Source organism: Bufo gargarizans, chromosome 6 (assembly GCF_014858855.1).
Source record: "Bufo gargarizans isolate SCDJY-AF-19 chromosome 6, ASM1485885v1, whole genome shotgun sequence".
Lineage (NCBI taxonomy): Eukaryota > Metazoa > Chordata > Amphibia > Anura > Bufonidae > Bufo > Bufo gargarizans.
Window position 1 is genome coordinate 361,958,744 of NC_058085.1, and position 23,238 is coordinate 361,981,981.

Below are 23,238 nucleotides of genomic sequence, written 5' to 3' on the forward strand. Positions count from 1 at the left end.
AGGTCATTTTAATTTTTTTCTTTTAGAGTTCTTAAAGGGCTTCTGTCACCCCCCAAAAGTCATTTTTCATTTTTGGGCTAATTAAAATCCTTATAGTGCGATTATACAATATATAGCGCTCTTACCCTTTTCTGTTGTCTAGTTTCTTTAAAAAACGCACTTTTATAATATGTTAATTACCTGGCTACCAGCAAGTAGGGCGGTTGCTTGCTGGTAGCCGCCGCATCCTCCTTTAAAAAAAACGCCCCCTCCTCCTGTTGATTGACAGGGTCAGCGAGCGCTCTCCTCCTCTGGCTGGCCCTGTATGCGTTCTAAATCTCACGCCTGCGCCGTACCGGTCTTTAGTCAGCGCAGGCGCACTGAGAGGAGGGCGCTCGCTCGGCCGCTCCTTCCTCAGTGCGCCTGCGCCGATGACGCCACATCTACACCCGGCGAAGGCGCACTGAGGAAGGAGCGGCCGAGCGAGGTCCTCCTCTCAGTGCGCCTGCGCTGACTGAAGACCGGTACGGCGCAGGCGTGAGATTTAGAACGCAGACAGGACCAGCCAGAGGAGGAGAGCGCTCGCTGACCCTGTCAATCAACAGGAGGAGGGGGCGTTTTTTTTAAAGGAGGATGCGGCGGCTACCAGCAAGCAACCGCCCTACTTGCTGGTAGCCAGGAAATTAACATATTATAAAAGTGCGTTTTTTAAAGAAACTAGACAACAGAAAAGGGTAAGAGCGCTATATATTGTATAATCGCACTATAAGGATTTTAATTAGCCCAAAAATGAAAAATGACTTTTGGGGGGTCACAGAAGCCCTTTAAGAACTCTAAAAGAAAAAATTTAAAATGACCTGAACAAAATGAAAAAGCATGAAATCTCGTTGGATGGGGAGGATCTCAGCCCTGAAAAAGTTTATTATCCCACAAATCCTTTATTTATTCCGCAACTTGCCAATCCCTATCCCTATAACACATTTAAAAGAAATCCAAAGATTACTCCTTAATTACACATGGCAGGATAAAAGACCGAGAGTCCAAACAGAAATAATCTACTTCAAAGGGGGGCTTGGGTTTAGGGATCGACTGATTATCGGTTTTACCGATATTATCGGCCGATATTCAGGATTTTGAACGTTATCGGTATCTGCATCTATTTTGCTGATATTCTGATAACGTATGGGGAACAAGGATCGCGCTGCTGTCAGCGCTCTCCGTGTTCCCTCAGCAGCACGGGAGAAGGAAGCAGTGTCTCCCTCCCCCTGTGCCGCTGCCGCCAATGAGAGGAGAGAAGACAAGAGGAGGGGAGGAGCTATGGCCACTGCGCCACCAATGAAGATAAGTCTCTCATTAATTCATATACAGGAGGCGGGAGCTGCAGGATCACATAGCCGGCTCCCGACCTCTATGAACAGTAGCTGCGATTCGCGGTAGTTAACCCCTCAGGTGCCGCGGATCGCAGCTACCGCTCATAGAGGTCGGGAGCCGGCTATTTGATTCTGCAGCCAGCTCCCGCCTCCTGTATATGAATTAATGAGAGTTATCTTCATTGGTGGCGCAGTGCGCCCCCCAACCCCCATCCCCAGTATTAATTCATGGTGGCGCAGTGCGGCCCCCCCCCAACCCAGTATTAATCATTGGTGATCCAGTGCGCCCCCCCCCCAAACACAGTATCAATCATTGGTGGCGCAGTGCGCCCCCTCACCCAAGCCCCCCATTATTAATCATTGGTGGCCGTGGCCACAGGGTCCCCTCTCCCCTCCTCCTCAGTGGCAGTTCCAATCGGAGCCCCAGCAGTGTAAGTCTGGGGCTCCGATCGGTTACCATGGCAGCCAGGACGCTACTGAAGCCCTGGCTGCCATAGTCAGCTCCCTGCTGCTGTGTGCACTGAGCACAGAGCAGCAGGGACAGTGTGAGATCCTATTCACCCTGATAAAGATCTATCTGGGTGAATAGGACAAGGGTTCTAGTCCCTAAGGGGGTTAATAGTTAGTAAAAAAAAAAAAAAGTTTAAAAAAATATAAATTATCGGCCTGAAAGTTCAGATTATCGGTATCTGCCCTAAAAAATCAATATCGGTTGATCCCTACTTGGGTTGCCCATCCATTGTTAGATACCTATAGAGCTTGTATTTTTGAACAATTGAGATTTTCATGGTTAAACTATCCCAACAAACACTGGATCTCTATTGAGAACTACCGAATGGGTGTGACAGACCCTCAGGTATTCTTCTACTCACGGTCCTTACAGAAGAACCTCTGTGCTCTTGAGGTTCCCCCTACAATCCAAGCTGCACTTGAAATATGGACCTTACTGTCAACTAAATTGAGCTTTGTCAACTAAATTGAGCTCCCTTTCCGAGATCCCTTTAGCGGTCGTGGCGAAATGCATCTCAGACTTGCACATTCATATTTGGATTGACTTGGGAATCAAAAAACTGGGAGACCTTTTTACCAATGATACTTTGAACTTACGGGTTTTTGCCTGAGATTCAACATCCCTCAAAGGGAATTTTTTAAATACTTAAAAATTAGGCATTTCTTGTCTGGGTTGAGTTTTCCCGTGACTGCTGATATCTCCCGAATGATGAAGTTGTTACGAAACCCGTCAGTTATTATTATTATCATTATTTATTATTAAAGCGCCATTCATTCCATAGCGCTGTACATATGAGAAGAGGTATACATACAGTACAGACCAAAAGTTTGGACACACCTTCTCATTCAAAGAGTTTTCTTTATTTTCATGACTATAAAAATTGTAGATTCACACTGAAGGCATCAAAACTATGAATTAACACATGTGGAATTATATACATAACAAAAAAGTGTGAAACAACTGAAAATATGTCATATTCTAGGTTCTTCAAAGTAGCCACCTTTTGCTTTGATTACTACTTTGCACACTCTTGGCATTCTCTTGATGAGCTTCAAGAGGTAGTCACTTGAAATGGTCTTCCAACAGTCTTGAAAGAGTTCCCAGAGATGCTTAGCACTTGTTGGCCCTTTTGACTTCACTCTGCGGTCCAGCTCACCCCAAACCATCTCGATTGGGTTCAGGTCCGGTGACTGTGGAGGCCAGGTCATCTGGCGCAGCACCCCATCACTCTCCTTCATGGTCAAATAGCCCTTACACAGCCTGGAGGTGTGTTTGGGGTCATTGTCCTGTTGAAAAATAAATGATAGTCCAACTAAACGCAAACCGGATGGAATAGCATGCCGCTGCAAGATGCTGTGGTAGCCATGCTGGTTCAGTATGCCTTCAATTTTGAATAAATCCCCAACAGTGTCACCAGCAAAGCACCCCCACACCATCACACCTCCTCCTCCATGCTTCACGGTGGGAACCAGGCATGTAGAGTCCATCCGTTCACCTTTTCTGCGTCGCACAAAGACACTGTGGTTGGAACCAAAGATCTCAAATTTGGACTCATCAGACCAAAGCACAGATTTCCACTGGTCTAATGTCCATTTCTTGTGTTCTTTAGCCCAAACAAGTCTCTTCTGCTTGTTGCCTGTCCTTAGCAGTGGTTTCCTAGCAGATATTCTACCATGAAGGCCTGATTCACACAGTCTCCTCTTACCAGTTGTTCTAGAGATGTGTCTGCTGCTAGAACTCTGTGTGGCATTGACCTGGTCTCTAATCTGAGCTGCTGTTAACCTGCGATTTCTGAGGCTGGTGACTCGGATGAACTTCTCCTCCGCAGCAGAGGTGACTCTTGGTCTTCCTTTCCTGGGGCGGTCCGCATGTGAGCCAGTTTCTTTGTAGCGCTTGATGGTTTTTGTGACTGCACTTGGGGACACTTTCAACGTTTTCCCAATTTTTCGTACTGGCTGACCTTCATTTCTTAAAGTAATGATGGCCACTCGTTTTTCTTTACTTAGCTGCTTTTTTCTTGCCATAATACAAATTCTAACAGTCTATTCAGTAGGACTATCAGCTGTGTATCCACCTGACTTCTCCACAACGCAACTGATGGTCCCAACCCCATTTATAAGGCAAGAAATCCCACTTATTAAACCTGACAGGGTACACCCGTGAAGTGAAAACCATTTCAGGTGACTACCTCTTGAAGCTCATCAAGAGAATGCCAAGAGTGTGCAAAGCAGTAATCAAAGCAAAAGGTGGCTACATTGAAGAACCTAGAATATGACATATTTTCAGTTGTTTCACACTTTTTTGTTATGTATATAATTCCACATGTGTTAATTCATAGTTTTGATGCCTTCAGTGTGAATCTACAATTTTCATAGTCACGAAAATAAAGAAAACTCTTTCAATGAGAAGGTGTGTCCATACTTTTGGTCTGTACTGTACATAATACAGACAATTGCACTAAGCATGAACAAGACGAGTTACAAACTGGTACAGAAGGAGAAAGGGCCCTGCCCGCGAGGCTTACAATTTACATGGTATGGGAAAAGGACGCAGTAGGTGCGGGTGAAGCTGGTCATGGCGGTATAGAGGCAGCAGGGTCACTGGTTGTAGGCTTGTCTGAAGAGGTGGGTTTTCAGGTTTCTTTTGAAGGATTCCACTGTAGGTGAGAGTCTGATATGTTGGGGTAGCGAGTTCCAGAGTGTGGGGGATGCGCAGGAGAAATGTTGGAGGCGATTGTGGGAAGAGGTGATAAGAGGAGAGAAGGAGGTCGTGTGAGGATCGGAGAGTGCGTGTGGGGATGTATCGGGAAAGTAGCTCAGAGATGTAGGGAGGGGACAGGTTGTGGACGGCCTTGTATGTATTTGTTAGTACTTTGAAGTGAATTCGCTGGGCAATGGGGAGCCAGTGAAGGGATTGGCAGAGGGGAGAGGCAGAGGAGTAATAGGGTGAGAGGTGGATTAGTCGGGCAGCAGAGTTGAGGATAGATTGGAGGGGTGCCAGAGCGCTAGATGGAAGGCCACAGATTTAAGTTAATCTGAAAGTCCTATCTCTCAGTTATTATTTCATGACAGAGATTGGACTCGCCATTGTCTCCATTACTTCGAAAATGGGAATCAGCATTAAACGTTAGTGTATCCTCAGAGCAATGGGAATCTGCGTTCTCTATCATGTGTGCCTCCTCCAAATGCGTTAACCATCTGGAAAATTCTCTACAGATGGTATTATACTCTTTTATAGACTATCTAAAATGTACCCTTCATCTTCCCATGTCTGTTGGAGATGTTCATCAGCAGAAGCGGATATGGAGCACATATGCTGGGAATGCAGGGAAATCAAACCCGTTTGGAACTCAATTAACATAATTCTAACCCAAATATGCAAATCACCCATTTCCCTATCAATGGCGCAAAGCCTACTTTCTATTCATTTGGATTCCTTTTCCAGATTCTTTCCAGTCATAATTCGTATCATCATAGCAACCAGAACGAAAATTGCCCACTACTGGAAACCCCCCCCCCCCCAGTAATGGAAATTACCCTCAATTCAACAAAGTATCATTACCTTTGTGATGTAATGTGAAGCATACTACTCCTTGTCACCTTTTTATTTATCTCTCCTTTTTTCCTTTTGTTATTATTTAATTTGGACAAGTTCATTATATTGTAACGTTTTTTCCGCTTTCCCTGTGTCCCCCTTTTAATGGGACTTTAAGGATCATGCAAGATTAGATTGATGTTTGGAAACAAAGAAAGCAACACCATGCATATTCTTGTATGTAATATTTTATTATTGAAAACAATAAAACATATGTTTAACAAAAAAATATATGGATTACCTACCCTGGGGATAGGCCATCTATATTAAACTCATGGAAACCCCTTTAACTGTATAAGCCTATCACAGCTTGGGGTGTGTCCTTTCTCTCCCTATTACAGCTTGGAGGAAGGTGCACTTTTTGCTGCAGTTCTCTCCCTATCACAGCTCACAGGGTGTGTCCTTTTTACTGCAGCTCTCCACCTGTCACAGCTCAGGGGTGTGTTCTTTATGCGGCAGCTCTCCACCTGTCACAGCTCAGGGGTGTGTTCTTTATGCGGCAGCTCTCCACCTGTCACAGCTCAGGGGTGTGTTCTTTATGCGGCAGCTCTCCACCTGTCACAGCTCAGGGGTGTGTTCTTTATGCGGCAGCTCTCCACCTGTCACAGCTCAGGGGTGTGTTCTTTATGCGGCAGCTCTCCACCTGTCACAGCTCAGGGGTGTGTTCTTTATGCGGCAGCTCTCTCCCTGTCACAGCTCAGGGGTGTGTTCTTTATGCGGCAGCTCTCCACCTGTCACAGCTCAGGGGTGTGTTCTTTATGCGGCAGCTCTCCACCTGTCACAGCTCAGGGGTGTGTTCTTTATGCGGCAGAGCTCTCCCTATCACAGCTCAGGGGTGTGTTCTTTATGCGGCAGCTCTCCACCTGTCACAGCTCAGGGGTGTGTTCTTTATGCGGCAGCGCTCTCCCTATCACAGCTCAGGGGTGTGTTCTTTATGCGGCAGCTCTCCACCTGTCACAGCTCAGGGGTGTGTTCTTTATGCGGCAGCTCTCTCCCTGTCACAGCTCAGGGGTGTGTTCTTTATGCGGCAGCTCTCCACCTGTCACAGCTCAGGGGTGTGTTCTTTATGCAGCAGCTCTCCACCTGTCACAGCTCAGGGGTGTGTTCTTTATGCGGCAGCTCTCCACCTGTCACAGCTCAGGGGTGTGTTCTTTATGCGGCAGCTCTCCACCTGTCACAGCTCAGGGGTGTGTTCTTTATGCGGCAGCTCTCCACCTGTCACAGCTCAGGGGTGTGTTCTTTATGCGGCAGCTCTCCACCTATCACAGCTCAGGGGTGTGTTCTTCATGCGGCAGCTCTCCACCTATCACAGCTCAGGGGTGTGTTCTTTATGTGGCAGCTCTCCGCCTGTCACAGCTCAGGGGTGTGTTCTTTATGCGGCAGCTCTCCACCTATCACAGCTCAGGGGTGTGTTCTTCATGCGGCAGCTCTCCACCTATCACAGCTCAGGGGTGTGTTCTTCATGCGGCAGCTCTCCACCTGTCACAGCTCAGGGGTGTGTTCTTTATGCAGCAGCTCTCTCCCTGTCACAGCTCAGGGGTGTGTCCTTTTCGGCAGCTCTCCACCTGTCACAGCTTAGGGGTGTGTTTTTTATGCGGCAGCTCTCCACCTGTCACAGCTCAGGGGTGTGTTCTTTATGCGGCAGCTCTCCACCTGTCACAGCTCAGGGGTGTGTTCTTTATGCGGCAGCTCTCTCCCTGTCACAGCTTAGGGGTGTGTTCTTTATGCGGCAGCTCTCCACCTATCACAGCTCAGGGGTGTGTTCTTTATGCGGCAGCTCTCTCCCTGTAACTGTTGCAGCTTCTAACAGTAGATTCAGCTGGTGGCAGTTGAAGGATAGAACTAAGCATGTGCGACCACCTCTGTGAGGTGGACAGAGAAATTAAGAAAAGACTAAACAGCAGGTGGCGCTACACAAATGTGTTTCACTGAATAACTCGCAGGCTATGTAATATTTTTATTTCAATTCAATTGCAAAAGTATTTAGAGGCAGGTGCTGATTTGCAGAGTGTAGAATATTTTTGGTGGACAACCCTTTTTAAGCTTGGAGAGTCTGAAGGTTTTCAGGAGGATCCCCAGGAATCCATTCTCTTTAGTGGCGGTCCTAGCTCAAGGCCCCCCATGATACATGGACACATGCACATTTCAAGCAGGTCAATGAGTTTTCCTGTAGCTCTTCCCATACTTTGCTCCTTCTCTTGTAGAACGACTACATTCTCTCCCCCGGACCCCGACATCCAGCCGAGCCCTCCGCCTGCCGCAGCGTCTAAGAGGAAAAAGCAGAAAACTCCCAAAGCAGCTCAAAGAGCAGCTCCAGATGAGACGCCGACCTCTGCAAGACGTCTTACAGGTTTGATCCATAATTTGTGTGAAATGAAATCCCCAGTAAATAAAAATCCTACAGTTGTCTCCCCCAATTTATACTCTGGTTTCTTAGTTATATCTGTATCTGGGAAAGCTGGATAACAACATGGCGGCCATTACATTGCAGGATAGCCTCTAGGAGCAACGGGCGTGTTACCATTACACCTAGAGGTTCTGCTCTCTCTGCAACTGCTGTGCCCCGCTGTTCAGCTGACTGAAGGGGCTTCGGTGACCTGACGAGCTCCAGTCCGCTCTCAGGACAGTCTTGCTGACGGGATCGGCAGATCCCAGTCAGTGTCTACCAGGCACAGCGCTCTACATGTTGTAGTGGCCGTGACCGGTACTGCAGCTCCCATTCGGATCTATCCACTGTATGGCGCTGTGCCTTCAGGATTTGGCGTGAGGTTGTCAGGGATCCTAAAGATTATAATTGCGTTTGAACATTCTGATGCATATGGGGCCTGACAGACGGCCGACGGGTATAATAGCGATGCCTTAGGCTAGCCGCGCACACGGCGTAGAAGGCTAGATTCTGGATGTGCACACTAGATGCTAATAGATAAAGTTCTGCATCACATAGAAATATATACATATGTCAGGTGGCTCGACCAACAGACTACCAAAGAATTAGGTGCACTCTCCTATGGCGACACCCCCGCCAATGTAGTTACAAAGGGAAATAGTATAGTAGTGGAGGGCGCTCTAAAATCTGGTGCTTTAGATGGAAAAAGGTATCTATATCCAAGATATTTCCTTCAAAGAAGCAATTTTATTTATAAAAACTATATAAAAATGTACAAATGAAAATAAAAGCTAAAAATATATAATAAAAAAGGGAAATAATAAAATCAATACTTTATCTGTCTATATCCTTATTCAGACATAGATCTGCCTATAATATTGCGATTACCCATAATGTATGCAGGGATTCAATGATAATTCATGAGGATATAGATAAAGTACTCAATCATCACAGTACACATAACCACATGCTCCGCTGGGTACATAAAATCACATGTTACACTGAATACATATGTTTTTTTACTGGATACAAAACGTTTCCCGCTGAGTATAAAAAATTCTGCTGAATACAAAAACTTTTACTGGATATAAAGAAAAAGTTTGTCCATGTGTGTCCTAGTATTTGGGCAGAAATCTGCGTATTTAGTTGTAGTTGCCGTTAGTTACTCCAGGTACTCAACAGAAGTTTGTAAGGATATCAATCGAATATATGCTGTTATATTACACCATTGGCAGTCACCGATATTGTCCAGTATAGTCCATATAGGTATCTTCAAATAGAATTGTTGTTAGTAATTGTCAGTATCTGAATCTGGCCAATATAGGGTTAATGAACATACCCCAGTATAGGCTGTTTCCTCCTTCAGAATCCAAAATATATACTGGTATACCGATCATATATCAGGTGTAATGTCTATATTGAGACCGTCCTTACTGTAGTATTAGTAGATGTTAAGGAGAGGTATGGGGTAAATAACTACGTAACCGCGGCTTGTATGTGTCCAGGGGTGCTCTGTCATTCAGAACTAGCGGGACTCACGGTTACTTTAGTTCGTAGGATTGCCTTGCTGGTCTCGGCGTCCCACGTGGCGTCCCACGTGTCCTTGGAGTCCTCTCCGGAGCTCTCCTGTTTGCTGTTTGTGATGAATATCAGTTATAATGGATCCAATTTGTCATGTGCTGGTCCCGTATGTGCACATACTATCTGCCTCAAGCCCAGACGCATTTCGAGGCTTCCTTCATCAGTGGGAGGTAGTAGTATTATGCACCATTTTGGATCCTATTTATATTACATTTCTTAATCAAAAGAGGAGGTGCAGCCCAACGAAGTCTAAATCAATATATGGAATGGATCAGTATGTGAAACATGGTTATAAGGGAAAATAATAGCATTCTGAATACAGAATGAATAGTAAAATAGCGCTGGAGGGGTTAAAAAAATAAATAAATAAATTTAACTCACCTTAGTCCAGTTGATCGCGCAGCCCAGTTTCTCGTCTGTCTCCTTTGCTGAACAGGACCTGTGGTGAGCATTCATTGCAGGAACAGGACCTGTGGTGACGTCACTCCAGTCATCACATGATCCATCACCATGGTAAAAGATCATGTGATGGATCATGTGATGACCGGAGTGACGTCACCACAGGTCCTGTTCAGCAAAGGAGACAGACGAGAAGCCGGGCTGCGCGATCAACTAGACTAAGGTGAGTTAAATTATTTTTAATTTTTTTTAACCCCTCCAGCGCTGATTTACTATGCATTCTGTATTCAGAATGCTATTATTTTCCCTTATAACCATGTTATAAGGGAAAATAATAATGATCGGGTCTCCATCCCGATCGTCTCCTAGCAACCGTGCGTGAAAATCGCACCGCATCCGCACTTGCTTGCGGATGCTTGCGATTTTCACGCAACCCTATTCACTTCTAAGGGGCCTGCGTTACGTGAAAAACACAGAATATAGAGCATGCTGCGATTTTCACGCAACGCACAAGTGATGCATGAAAATCACAGCTCATGTGAACAGCCCCATAGAAATCAATGGGTCGGTATTCAGTGCGGGTGCAATGCGTTCAACTCACGCATCGCATCCGCGCGGAATACTCGCCCGTGTGAAAGGGGCCTAAGGCCTCTTTCACACGAGCGTGGCGTGTGAGGGCCCGATAAGGTGCGTTGCAGTAAAATGCACGATTTTTCCACGAGAGTGCAAAGCGTTTTAATGCGTTTTGCACGCGTGTGAGAAAAATCGCCATGTTCGGTACCCAAACACGGACTTCATCACTGAAGTTCAGGTTTGGGATCGGTGTTGTGTAGATTTTATTATTTTCCCTTATAACATGGTTATAAGGGAAAATAATAGCATTCTTAATACAGAATGCAAAGTAAATTAGGGCTGGAGGGGTTAAAAAAAATAAAAAAGTTAACTTACCTGCTCCATAGCTGCCGGTCTCTGTTCTATCTTCAGGACCTGGCAAAAGACCTGTGGTGACGTCACTATGGTCCAATGACATGGTTCATCCACCATGGTGAGGGACCATGTGATTAGATCATGTGATGTGACGTCACCACAGGTCCTTAGCCGGCAGCTCAACATTACAGAAGAAAACAGAAATCCGCAACTACGCGATCAAGTGGACTCGGTGAGTTAATTAATTTATTTTTTTAACCCCTCCATCACTATTTTACTTTGCATTCTGTATTCAGAATGCTATTATTTTCCCTTATAACCATAATACTAGAACATGGGGGGCACACCAAAAATCATTAAAACAGAGTGCTGGCCTGGTATATATATTATAACATGAATACAACCAGAAAAAGAAATACCAAACAATGGCCACACATCAAGATCATAAGCAATTTATTGAAATATCAAAAATTAAAAACAACAACATATACATGGAGCAGACCCCAAGGATGGTATAATAAAAGTATGACAATAGTTTTATCAATGTGTGATAATGTCCCACAGGTAGATCAATACACAAATGATTATACCATGAAATCCCTACAAAAATTGTATCCCTCAAGCCTACAGCGAGGACAAAAACACGATGGTAACACACATAGCATACAAAACCTATCCAGGGGGCATGCAATCAAGCCTAACGCGTATCGCTGGTTCCTGGACCAGCTTCCTCAGAGGTCCATGTACGTTGTGAACCTAGAAGTTCATCCTATATAATCAGTATCATTAATTATTTAAATTACATAAATATGAGTCAGATGTGGTCATACCTGTTGCGTTGGCAACACGCCGGCTTCGCTGGCGCCTGCGGGTGCGCATGGATCATGCACCGGGACAAACTTAGGTGACACCTATCGGCTCCTTCACCCAATGTCTAATCTTTCTAACAGGTATGACCACATCTGACTCATATTTATGTAATTTAAATAATTAATGATACTGATTATATAGGATGAACTTCTAGGTTCACAACGTACATGGACCTCTGAGGAAGCTGGTCCAGGAACCAGCGATACGCGTTAGGCTTGATTGCATGCCCCCTGGATAGGTTTTGTATGCTATGTGTGTTACCATCGTGTTTTTGTCCTCGCTGTAGGCTTGAGGGATACAATTTTTGTAGGGATTTCATGGTATAATCATTTGTGTATTGATCTACCTGTGGGACATTATCACACATTGATAAAACTATTGTCATACTTTTATTATACCATCCTTGGGGTCTGCTCCATGTATATGTTGTTGTTTTTAATTTTTGATATTTCAATAAATTGCTTATGATCTTGATGTGCGGCCATTGTTTGGTATTTCTTTTTCTGGTTGTATTCCCTTATAACCATGTTATAAGGGAAAATAATACAGATCGGGTCCCCAGCCCGATCGTCACCTAGCAACCATGCGTGAAAATCGCACCGCATCCGCACTTGCTTGCGGATGCTTGCGATTTTCACGCGGCCCCATTCACTTATATGGGGCCTGCGTTGCGTGAAAAACGCTGACTATAGAGCTTGCTGCGATTTTCACGCAACGCACAAGTGATGCGTGAAAATCACAGCTCATGTGCACAGCCCCACAGAAATGAATGGGTCCGGAATCAGTGCGGGTGCAATGCGTTCACCTCTGAATAGCTTCGTTTTCTTATTGTTAGTTTAATGTGCAGTTGTGTTTAAGACGTCTGAATTGACTTGTGGGTATTCAATAACCAAATGGGAAGGTGACATCTGGAGAATAGGATAGAACGGATTTTCATGACAAGTTTGTGGAAGGTGCTACACATAAGTCTATGGTTTATATTTTTTATCGTTAAGGGGTACTTTCACACTAGCGTTATTCTTTTCTGGCATTGCGTTCCGTCCTAGGGGCTCAATACCGGAAAAGAACTGATCAGTTTTAGGCCTCATGCACACGACCGTTGTGTGCATCCTTGTCCGTTGTTCAGTTTTCCGTGATTTTCTGCGGACCCATTGACTTTCAATGGGTCCGTTGAAAACTCGGAAAATGCACCGCGTCCGTGATCCGTGTTTCCTGTCCGTCAAAAAAATATGACCTGTCCTATTTTTTGGACGGACAACGGATCGCGGACCCATTCAAGTCAATGGGTCCGTGAAAAAACACGGAGGCACACAAGATTGTTATCCGCGTCCGTGATCCGTGTCCGTTTTTTTCCTATCATTTTCAAGGCAAACTTGACTTAGATTTTTTTTTCACTTTTCTGGTCTGGTGATCCTCCAAAAATCAAGGAAGACACACGGAAGAAAAAACGGACACGGATCACGGAACAACGGAACCCCGTTTTGCGGACCGTGAAAAAATACTGTCGTGTGCATGAGGCCTTATCCTAATGCATTCTGAATGGAGAGCAATCCGTTCAGGATGCATCAGGATGTCTCCAGTTCAGTCTTTTTGCCTTTTCAGGACGTCCAAAATTCCGGAACACTTGCCGGAATGTTATTGAAATGCATTAAGGCCCCAAATGTTCCGGCAAAACAGTTCCGTTTTTGCGGTCTGCACATGCTCAGACCGCAAAAAAAAAAAAAAAAAAAAAATGCCAGATCCATTTTTCCGGATGACACCACCGGAGAGACGGATCCGGCATTTAAATGCATTTGTCATACGGATCAGAATCCTGATCTGTCTGACAAATGCCATCAGTTTGCATACGTGTTGACGGATCCGGCAGACAGTTTAGTCGATGGAACTGCCTGCCGGAATCCTCTGCCGCAAGTGTGAAAGTACCGTACCCTAAATCCAATCTGTGATTTACTTATGTTAGTTGTAAACCTCAGATTTCTCTCATTATTGTTAATCTGAAATAAAAAATTGTTGAAAAGATCTTCTGCATCTTGCCATATGACTACAATGTATTCAGTGTAACACGTGATTTTATGTACGCAGCGGAGCATGTGGTTATTGAGTACTCCATCTATATCCTATGAATTATCATTGAATCCCTGCATACATTATTGGTAATCGCAATATTATAGGCAGATCTATGTCTGAATAAGGATATAGACAGATAAAGTATTGGTTTTATTATTTCCCTTTTAAGGGTACTTTCACACTAGTGTTTTTCTTTTCCGGCATAGAGTTCCGTCCTAGGGGCTCTATACCGGAAGAATCCTGATCAGTATTATCCTAATGCATTCTGAATGAAGAGGAATCCGTTCAGGATGTCTTCAGTTCAGTCACTGTACGTTTTTTGGACGGAGAAAATACCACCGCATGCTGCAGTATTTTCTCTGTCCAAAATGCCGGATGCGCAGGCCTTTTAAAATGTGAAAAAGATAAATACCGGATCCGTTTTTCCGGATGACAACCAGAGAGACGGATCCGGTATTGCAATACATTTGTGAGACGGATACACATTCCCTTTTTTTATTATATATTTTTATCTTTTATTTATATTAGTACATTTTTATATAGTTTTTATGAATAAAATTGCTTCTTTGGAGGAAATATTGTGGATATAGATCTTTTTCCATATGGAGTGCCCTCCACTACTATACTATCATAGAAATAAATGGGGTCTGTCAAAGCCGCTCCCTTTCCTTCTTCCAGCTCATATGAGCGGTCCACTCTGCACCTGCATTCCACCCAGTCACACTAGGTACGGTACTTCCTGCTACTTTTTACACTGAAATCTAATCTGTGATGTGTGAACACGGCCTAAGGGCTCATTCACGCTTCTATATTACAAATACATGTTAATTCATTTTCTTTGATGAAAAGCGGCACCAATACATTTACATACTTTTATTCACACTTCCAATTATTTTTTTTATACTTTGTTATTTATGCTTCATTGTTACCTTTTTCAGTCCACTGGAATCAATGTTTTTTTGTTTTGTTTTTTCATTTTCTTCAGTTGTCTAGTTTTTTTAATTTTATTTCCTCCTGTGGAGGAGATGATACTTACCTACTACCCGCTGCTCTGTTCCGGCTCCCTGACTCTCTCTTCATTGGACTTCTGCTCCCTGTCTGTCATCTCCTGAATGGACGGGGTCGCGTGCACTGCTGCAGCCGATGACTGGCCTCTGCAGTGACCGAACAGTGAGGCCAGTCATTGGCTGCAGCGGTGCACGTGACCCCATCCGTTTGGAAGTTGCAAGACGGGAAGCCTCAGAGCTAGAACGGAATGGCGGGGAAGGTAAGTATGGATTTCTCCACAGGTATGCTCCCTGGGAAGGGGAAATTAAAAAAAATAAAACCTGGACAATCCCTTTAAAGGTCTCCCTGTCCTGACAAATCTGTTATATTCTTCTTTGTTCAGCCTATAATCCAGAATATTTGATAATCAGTTCTTCGGATTAATCAAAGTATATATACATTTGCATGTATGTGTATATATATTTATGTTTGTTTTTTTAGAAATATATTATTAGCAGATATAATGTACAGCGCTACAGACTACATTGGCGCCATATAAACATAATATTTTCATATAAATAATTGTGCTGATTGTGTTTTTTTTAATCAATATTCATTCATACCTGGCAATCGTGTAACTTTTTTCTTTTTCATGTTTTCTTGCACTGTTCTCCTACATTCTTTTCTTTTCTCCATCTTTTTTTTTCTCCCCCCCCCCCCCCCCATCTCATCTGCTCTGATACATTCCCAACTTGTACCCAAATTTTTCCTGAATTTATCCCTGCACCAAGATCCGTATCCGCTGCAGAACTCCCAGTTCCTTGTTCACAGTTTGGAAGGGCACAGTGATCTAGTGACGTGTGTTCTCATACATGACACATACATAATCTCTGGGAGGTGAGACATGTACATCATCTGTATTACTTCAAAAGGTGGCCACAGCACTCATCAGTTGTAGAAGGCTTTTCCCGGGTGCATGTCCCTTATGGATCTGTGACAGTGTAGGGGGAGGGGAGGAACAGCAGAATGACAACAGAAGGAAAATGACCAGGAACTAGGCCTCAAGGCTAGGGAAAGGGAAATGGTGACCACCTAAGGAAACCCTAAAGCTATCCCTGACTCCTGTCAGTATGAATAGACCCTGAAGGTGGGAATATACATACACCGGAAACCTAGGCCCTAGTAACCCTGAAAATCCCTAGGATTAGTGACAGGGTCTGAGACTACTGGTCCTTACCAGATGAACGAACAAGCATCTCCCTGAGGCCTAGTAAACAACAAGCAAATGGGAGCAACAAAATACCAAGAGAAGTACACTTATCTACAATAGAAAATGGATGAGCAGGAACTCAGATGAGGACTACACACCAGCTCGTCCAACTCCAGGTAGATAATATAAACCGCATGGTAAGAAGTGTGAGTCCAGACTAAATAGAGGAGCAGTAATGACCACAAGCTACACCTGAGACAAGAGGTGTGGTCATTACCAACAACAACACTGCAACAAGTGAAAACAGATAGGCTGTCAGATAACCTAACGTGCAGCCAGTCTCTCAGATCTTCTAACCTCTATCACTGTAGGGACCGTGACAGGCTCCTCCTCCACCTTAGGACCACTACTTTGTAGATACACCATTTAGACGGCACTCCAGATATGCAGTGTTCGCCTGAAAACTTTCTTTCAGCCGATGTGCACAGTGGTCCAGCAACGTTTCGGGCTCAGGAGATAATTAGCCCTTTTTCCAAACATGTTGGTGCACTCTGGTCGAGTGCTGGCTGTGGTGTGACCAGAGTAGACTAACATGCTTGAAAAAGAGCTAATAAATAAAATAAAGATTTTCATGTGAACACTTCACATCATATGTAGTCACAGTGATCCCACCATTACGTAGACCAGCGTTCCCCTAATAGACTTTATAAGGGTCCCGTGCTGTATCTTTTTACATGGCTTCCATTGATCTGAATAGCATCTGGAGCACAGATCGCCACCTAGGGGCAGCATCTGGCTGCAGACATTGTGGAGGGATTGAGGAGCGTTTATTATAGGGGAGTGTAAAATGTAACTTGGCATCAACTAGAAAGACAGAGACAAGTTTCCTGTCCTACATCAACCTGTCTGTTACGGCTTGTCTCCTGCCTTTTGCTTCCATTTTTCTTTTTCCGTCTTTCCTTGCCCTCCATCTTGAGATAGTTGGGACACCTCAGTACGTGTATGGGATGTACCGTCCCGGTCAGAGGTCAGGACGCTGTGTGGCCACACTGGAGGAGTCGCCTGCATGGTCATGGTCTACCTGGATGGAACCAAGCTAGGTAAGTGACCGCTGAATAAGCTGAAGGGCAGAAATCTGGGACTGAAGAAACGCTGATGTGGATTTTTTCGTTCTAGCTTCAGATCTTTTGCCTCTTGGAGAACATTTTGTCTGCAGCGGATCGTCCGATTGCAGCATCAAAGTGTGGAGCCTGAATACAGGTAAGAGTGAGGAAAGTTTGAAACCAGCGTGTACCCATGTAATGCATGGTGGCAGCAGACCTCCAGAGTGAAAGCTGATTGTCTGTTACAGGGGTTGTCTAGGAGTATATAAGGATATGCTTCCCCCCCTCCCCCCCACAAACAGCGCCACTCTTGTCCTTGGTCATGTATGGTATTGCAGTTTTCATATAAGTGTGACTAAGCTGCAATGACCAGCCATTACACATGAACAGCATTTATTTAAAAAAAAAAGCATATCCATTGTTATAATCATAACATTGACTATAATTATAGTCAAGTCCTTTAACTTAAGGGATTTTCCAGGGCTCTAATATTGTCGCCCTGTCCTAAGGATTGGTGGGGGTCCTACTCCCAGCACGTCTGTCAGTCACAAGACCATTCGAGTGAATGGGACTGAGCTGCAATACCAAGCACAGCCACTATACAATGTACAGCGCTGTGCTTGGTCCGGGTGCCACTGATTGACAGGGTTGCTGTGGGTCGCCCACCACCACTGATCTGATATCCTGAAGGTAGGTCATCAATATGTAAGGCTCCGACAACCCTTTAATAGGACATTGTGAACATGGTTGTCGCAAACAATGAAGGAAATAGACTGATATGTTACGTTTTTGGATGTCCCAGTAATGATTGTTGTGCTCTTTCCCCCAGTTCAACCTCTCCTCAGTATATACACATTCTCTGCGGTGTCTGCCATCACTCATGTACCACATACAAAGCTGCTAATTTCAGGGTCAGGTAAGGCGATACAGATTTTCATTAAAACTTTGACGAACCACACTGTAATAGTACGACGCAGGCAGGAGTCCACAGATGACTGGTGCCATGCTGCTACACTGCTGTGATCCTGCTTAGGTACGCCCTAATAACCGGCCAATGTGCTTGGATACATGTACACATTAGTATGTCAGAACATAAATGACGAACCCCTTCGCAACCTTTAACCTTTTCGCTACCAGCGCCGTACATGTATGGCGCTGGTGCGATGTGTAAACATGACGCCCCCTCGCACGTGCAGCCGGTGTCATGGCCGGCAGATCTCTGCTGTTTCATACAGCAGAGACCTGCGGCCAATTACCGTGACCGGCAATAATGCCGATCACGGTAATTAAATGCTGTGATCAACTGAGATCACAGCACCTAAATGCGCAAAAATCCTGAAGCTCGTGCTTCTGGGTTTCCTACCTATGCCCCGTGTGTCCAATCCGGGCATAGGTAGTTGCGCCGAATACTGGTGAACAGTAAGCGAACAGTATTCAAACTGCAATTCCTATTTTGGCCACCAGATGGCAGGCCAGGATAAGTAAAGAGCAAAATAAGCTAATAATAAATTCCTGATAAACCCCCAAAAAAAAAGTTATAAGCTTATATATGAGGCACATAATGATCACAATTTTTTTTTTTTTTATGTTAAAAAATATATAATACATATACAGGTCCTTCTAAAAAAATTAGCATATTGTGATAAAGTTCATTATTTTCTGTAATGTACTGATAAACATTAGACTTTCATATATTTTAGATTCATTACACACCAACTGAAGTAGTTCAAGCCTTTTATTGTTTTAATATTGATGATTTTGGCATACAGCTCATGAAAACCCAAAATTCCTATCTCATAAAATTAGCATATCATGAAAAGGTTCTCTAAACGAGCTATTAACCTAATCATCTGAATCAACTAATTAACTCTAAACACCTGCAAAAGATTCCTGAGGCTTTTAAAAACTCCCAGCCTGGTTCATTACTCAAAACCGCAATCATGGGTAAGACTGCCGACCTGACTGCTGTCCAGAAGGCCATCATTGACACCCTCAAGCAAGAGGGTAAGACACAGAAAGACATTTCTGAACGAATAGGCTGTTCCCAGAGTGCTGTATCAAGGCACCTCAGTGGGAAGTCTGTGGGAAGGAAAAAGTGTGGCAGAAAACGCTGCACAACGAGAAGAGGTGACCGGACCCTGAGGAAGATTGTGGAGACGGACCGATTCCAGACCTTGGGGGACCTGCGGAAGCAGTGGACTGAGTCTGGAGTAGAAACATCCAGAGCCACCGTGTACAGGCGTGTGCAGGAAATGGGCTACAGGTGCCGCATTCCCCAGAAACAGCGGCAGAAGCGCCTGACCTGGGCTACAGAGAAGCAGCACTGGACTGTTGCATGTCATTCGGAAATCAAGGTGCCAGAGTCTGGAGGAAGACTGGGGAGAGGGAAATGCCAAAATGCCTGAAGTCCAGTGTCAAGTACCCACAGTCAGTGATGGTCTGGGGGCCATGTCAGCTGCTGGTGTTGGTCCACTGTGTTTTATCAAGGGCAGGGTCAATGCAGCTAACTATCAGGAGACTTTGGAGCACTTCATGCGTCCATCTGCTGAAAAGCTTTATGGAGATGAAGATGTCATTTTTCAGCACGACCTGGCACCTGCTCACAGTGCCAAAACCACTGGTAACTGGTTTACTGACCATGGTATTACTGTGCTCAATTGGCCTGCCAACTCTCCTGACCTGAACCCCATAGAGAATCTGTGGGATATTGGGAAGAGAAAGTTGAGAGACGCAAGACCCAACACTCTGGATGAGCTTAAGGCCGCTATCGAAGCATCCTGGGCCTCCATAACACCTCAGCAGTGCCACAGGCTGATTGCCTCCATGCCACGCCGCATTGAAGCATCCTGGGCCTCCATAACACCTCAGCAGTGCCACAGGCTGATGCCTCCATGCCACGCCGCATTGAAGCCTCCTGGGCCTCCATAACACCTCAGCAGTGCCACAGGCTGATTGCCTCCATGCCACGCCGCATTGAAGCCTCCTGGGCCTCCATAACACCTCCGCAGTGCCACAGGCTGATTGCCTCCATGCCACGCCGCATTGAAGCCGTCATTTCTGCAAAAGGATTCCCGACCAAGTATTGAGTGCATAACTGAACATAATTATTTGAAGGTTGACTTTTTTTGTATTAAAAACACTTTTCTTTTATTGGTCGGATGAAATATGCTAATGTTTTGAAATAGGAAATTTGGGTTTTCATGAGCTGTGGCCAAAATCATCAATATTAAAACAATAAAAGGCTTGAACTACTTCAGTTGTGTGTAATGAATCTAAAATATATGAAAGTCTAATGTTTATCAGTACATTACAGAAAATAATGAACTTTATCACAATATGCTAATTTTTTTAGAAGGACCTGTATATAAGTTTAACTCACCCCCCTTTCTGTATAATTTAAAAATAAATACCTAAATAACAATAACTATAAACATCATTGGTATCACCGCGACCGAAAATGTCCATACTATTAAAATAGAACCAAAAATTCCAATACGGCGAATGGCGTAACGGAAAAAATGATCAAAATGGCTGATTTGCAATTTTTTCATTGCTTCTCTTACCCCCAAAAAATGTAATAAAATGTGATCAAAAAGTTACACATACTCCAAAATGGTATCAATTAAAAGTACAGATTGTTCCGCAAAAAATGGGCCCCTAAACAGCTCAGTAGACATAAGTATAAAAAAGTTATGGGGGTCAGAATATGGTGATATAAAAAAAAACCATTTTTCTCAAAGTTTAAATTTATTTTTACACTATCTAGACATAAAGAACCTATACATATGGGGTATCGTTGTAGTCATACTGACCCAGAGAATGAAGGGCATGGGGCAGTTTTGCTGTGGGAACAAAACCTGTAAAACGGTGGAGGGATTGCGTTAATTTTTTTTTCAAATTCCATCCCATTTGGAATTTTTTTTAACGCTTCCCACAACATTTTATGCCATAATTAATAGTGGCATTACAAAGTACAACTTGTCCCGCCAAAAATAAGCCCTCATACAGCTATGTGACCGGAAAAATTAAAAAAAAGTTATGGCTCACGGAAAATAGGGACGAAAAATGAAAACGCAAAAACAAAAAAAACCTCCGGTATCCAAAGGGTTAAAGATGGTGCCTGCTCACACATACAGCAGGCGCCATAACCGTTGGATTTCTGCAGTTTCAAACAGCAGAGGCCCAGGGCGAATGTATGCAATCAGCCATAAGGCTGATCGCATGCATTTAACCTCTCAGATGCTGTGGTCAAATTTGACCACGGCATCTGAGTGGTGCAGATGTGGGAGCCATGTACTCCTGCGCCCATAACAGCGTTCCCCAACTAAGATCAGGGAAGCAGTAGTACTCCAGTGATGGCTTGGAGCCCCCATCATTGAAATATTTCAATATAGGCCAGCAGATGGCAGCACTATATTTGAATACAGTGAATGGTGTGTTCTGCGATGGCTGTATATCCATCATAGAACACAATTGGCAATCTAATGATTGCTACTTGCAAAAAACCTTATAAGCATCAATGCATCCAAAAACAGATTTTTTTTTTGATTTTTTTAAATGGCCAATTCACAATTTTTGGTCATTACACCTCCCAAAAGAATAAAAAGTAATCAAAAAGTCACACACACTTCAAAATGGTATCAATGAAAATTTCAGACCGGCCCGCAAAAATGAGACCTCATACAACTCAGTTTTACCACAAAGGGAACACCGTAAATCCCCCCCCCCCCCACCCTTAAAACGTTGCAGAATTGCGTTTTGTTTTTCAATTCCATCCCATTTTGATTTTTTTTTCCAGCTCCCCACTACATCACATGCAATACTAAATAGTGCCTTTAGAAAGTACAAAAAACAAGCCCTCATACGGCGTGACTGTTCATGTGAACAGAAAAATAAAAAAAAGTTATGGCTTTGGGAAGGCAGGGAGTGAAAAATGAAAACACACATAAAGAAAATGGTAAATCGTAAGGTCCATTTAGGGGCTATTGTCCTGATGACCAGTCCTCTGGATAGGTCATGAGCATCTGATTGGCAGGAATCCTGGGTGTCAGAGACCTCACAGTTCAGCGCTGTACATTGTATAGCGGTTGTGCTTGGTATTGCAGCTCGGCATCTTTCCCTTGAATGGGGCTGAGCTGCGCCTGAGCCGTGTGACCAATGAACGTGACGTTGCTGGCCTAGGGTAAGTTGTGATCAGAACATTCACATGAGCAACACGGCGCTTGAAACAGCTGATCAGCCTGATCCCTGGTGTTGGATCCCCACCGATCAGATGTAAAAGATGCTAAATAATAAAATATCTATTAAATCACATTAAAAGTGAGCATACTGCCATGCAGGGTAGACGCTGTGGAACATAGCCATACCTTTCTTGTGACAGTCTGGTCCTCTAATCCTGAAAAATGCTTTTTTATTTTATTTATTTATTGCAATCAAAGTTTCAGTGCACCATGGGAGGGGCTGCTCTGTTCGGGGCACTTAGCCTCCCATGTTTTAATGCTATTAGCTCTGAAATCTCAGTCAAATAAGTGGTAAGACATTGGCCGGTGCACCTAGCGGAGCAATGGTTTACCAAACAGAGCAGCCCCTCCCGTGGTGCACCGAAAACCTTATTTGCATAAAAATAAACTTTTTGGGGGATTAGAGGTTTTTCACGAGGGGTCGGGCTATGCTTCGGGCACCTACCTCACATGTGTTTACTCAGAAACTGATTTTGACTAGTCTGAAGCATCTATTAGGTATTATTAATGAGGTGGTGTACGGTTTTTATGATAAAATCTTCTGCTTTTGTGCCTGTGAAGTTATAATCCTGTTATGGAAATTTGTAGCTCCCTTCGCTTTGATGCACGGGGTACAGTTAGTTCATGAATCCTGTTTGTAGATAGAAAATGTCCTTACAAATCTGACAACATTTGATCCTGATGGATTGAAGTGGAGAGTCCGGCTGTGTAGCTGCTGGTCTGTATGTGTGGGTAATATTTGACTTTCAAATTTGGATTGGGGAGGCGCACCAGTGTGAATGGTCGTGTGCACGTGGGCTAGAAGTCAAGTAGAGTTTGTGTTTGTGCTAAAAAATAAACCTACAAACCCCATATTTTCGTACACGTAATATAATTTATTATATAACTTATACAAGTGTATACAAAGCAACAAATATAATAGACATAATGGGTATCACTATAACTCATGTCGATCTAAGATAAAAAGAACGTTTTGACCACCAGAATAAAACAGAAAAATATTTTTTCTCCTTA

The 23,238-nt window shown here is 44.0% G+C and overlaps 1 protein-coding gene across 2 annotated transcripts in view; it reads left to right on the plus strand.

The window, feature by feature from the left end:
- LOC122941029 (WD repeat-containing protein 5-like) overlaps positions 1-23,238 on the plus strand; it is an 87,379-nt gene that overhangs the window by 31,709 nt on the left and 32,432 nt on the right. For both annotated transcript variants that reach the window (XM_044298008.1, XM_044298009.1), the window contains exons 4-8: positions 7,659-7,804; positions 15,463-15,568; positions 16,863-16,981; positions 17,058-17,141; positions 17,814-17,900. In XM_044298008.1, coding sequence (XP_044153943.1) covers positions 7,659-7,804; positions 15,463-15,568; positions 16,863-16,981; positions 17,058-17,141; positions 17,814-17,900 — 542 coding nt within the window. The remainder of the gene's footprint in view (positions 1-7,658; positions 7,805-15,462; positions 15,569-16,862; positions 16,982-17,057; positions 17,142-17,813; positions 17,901-23,238) is intronic.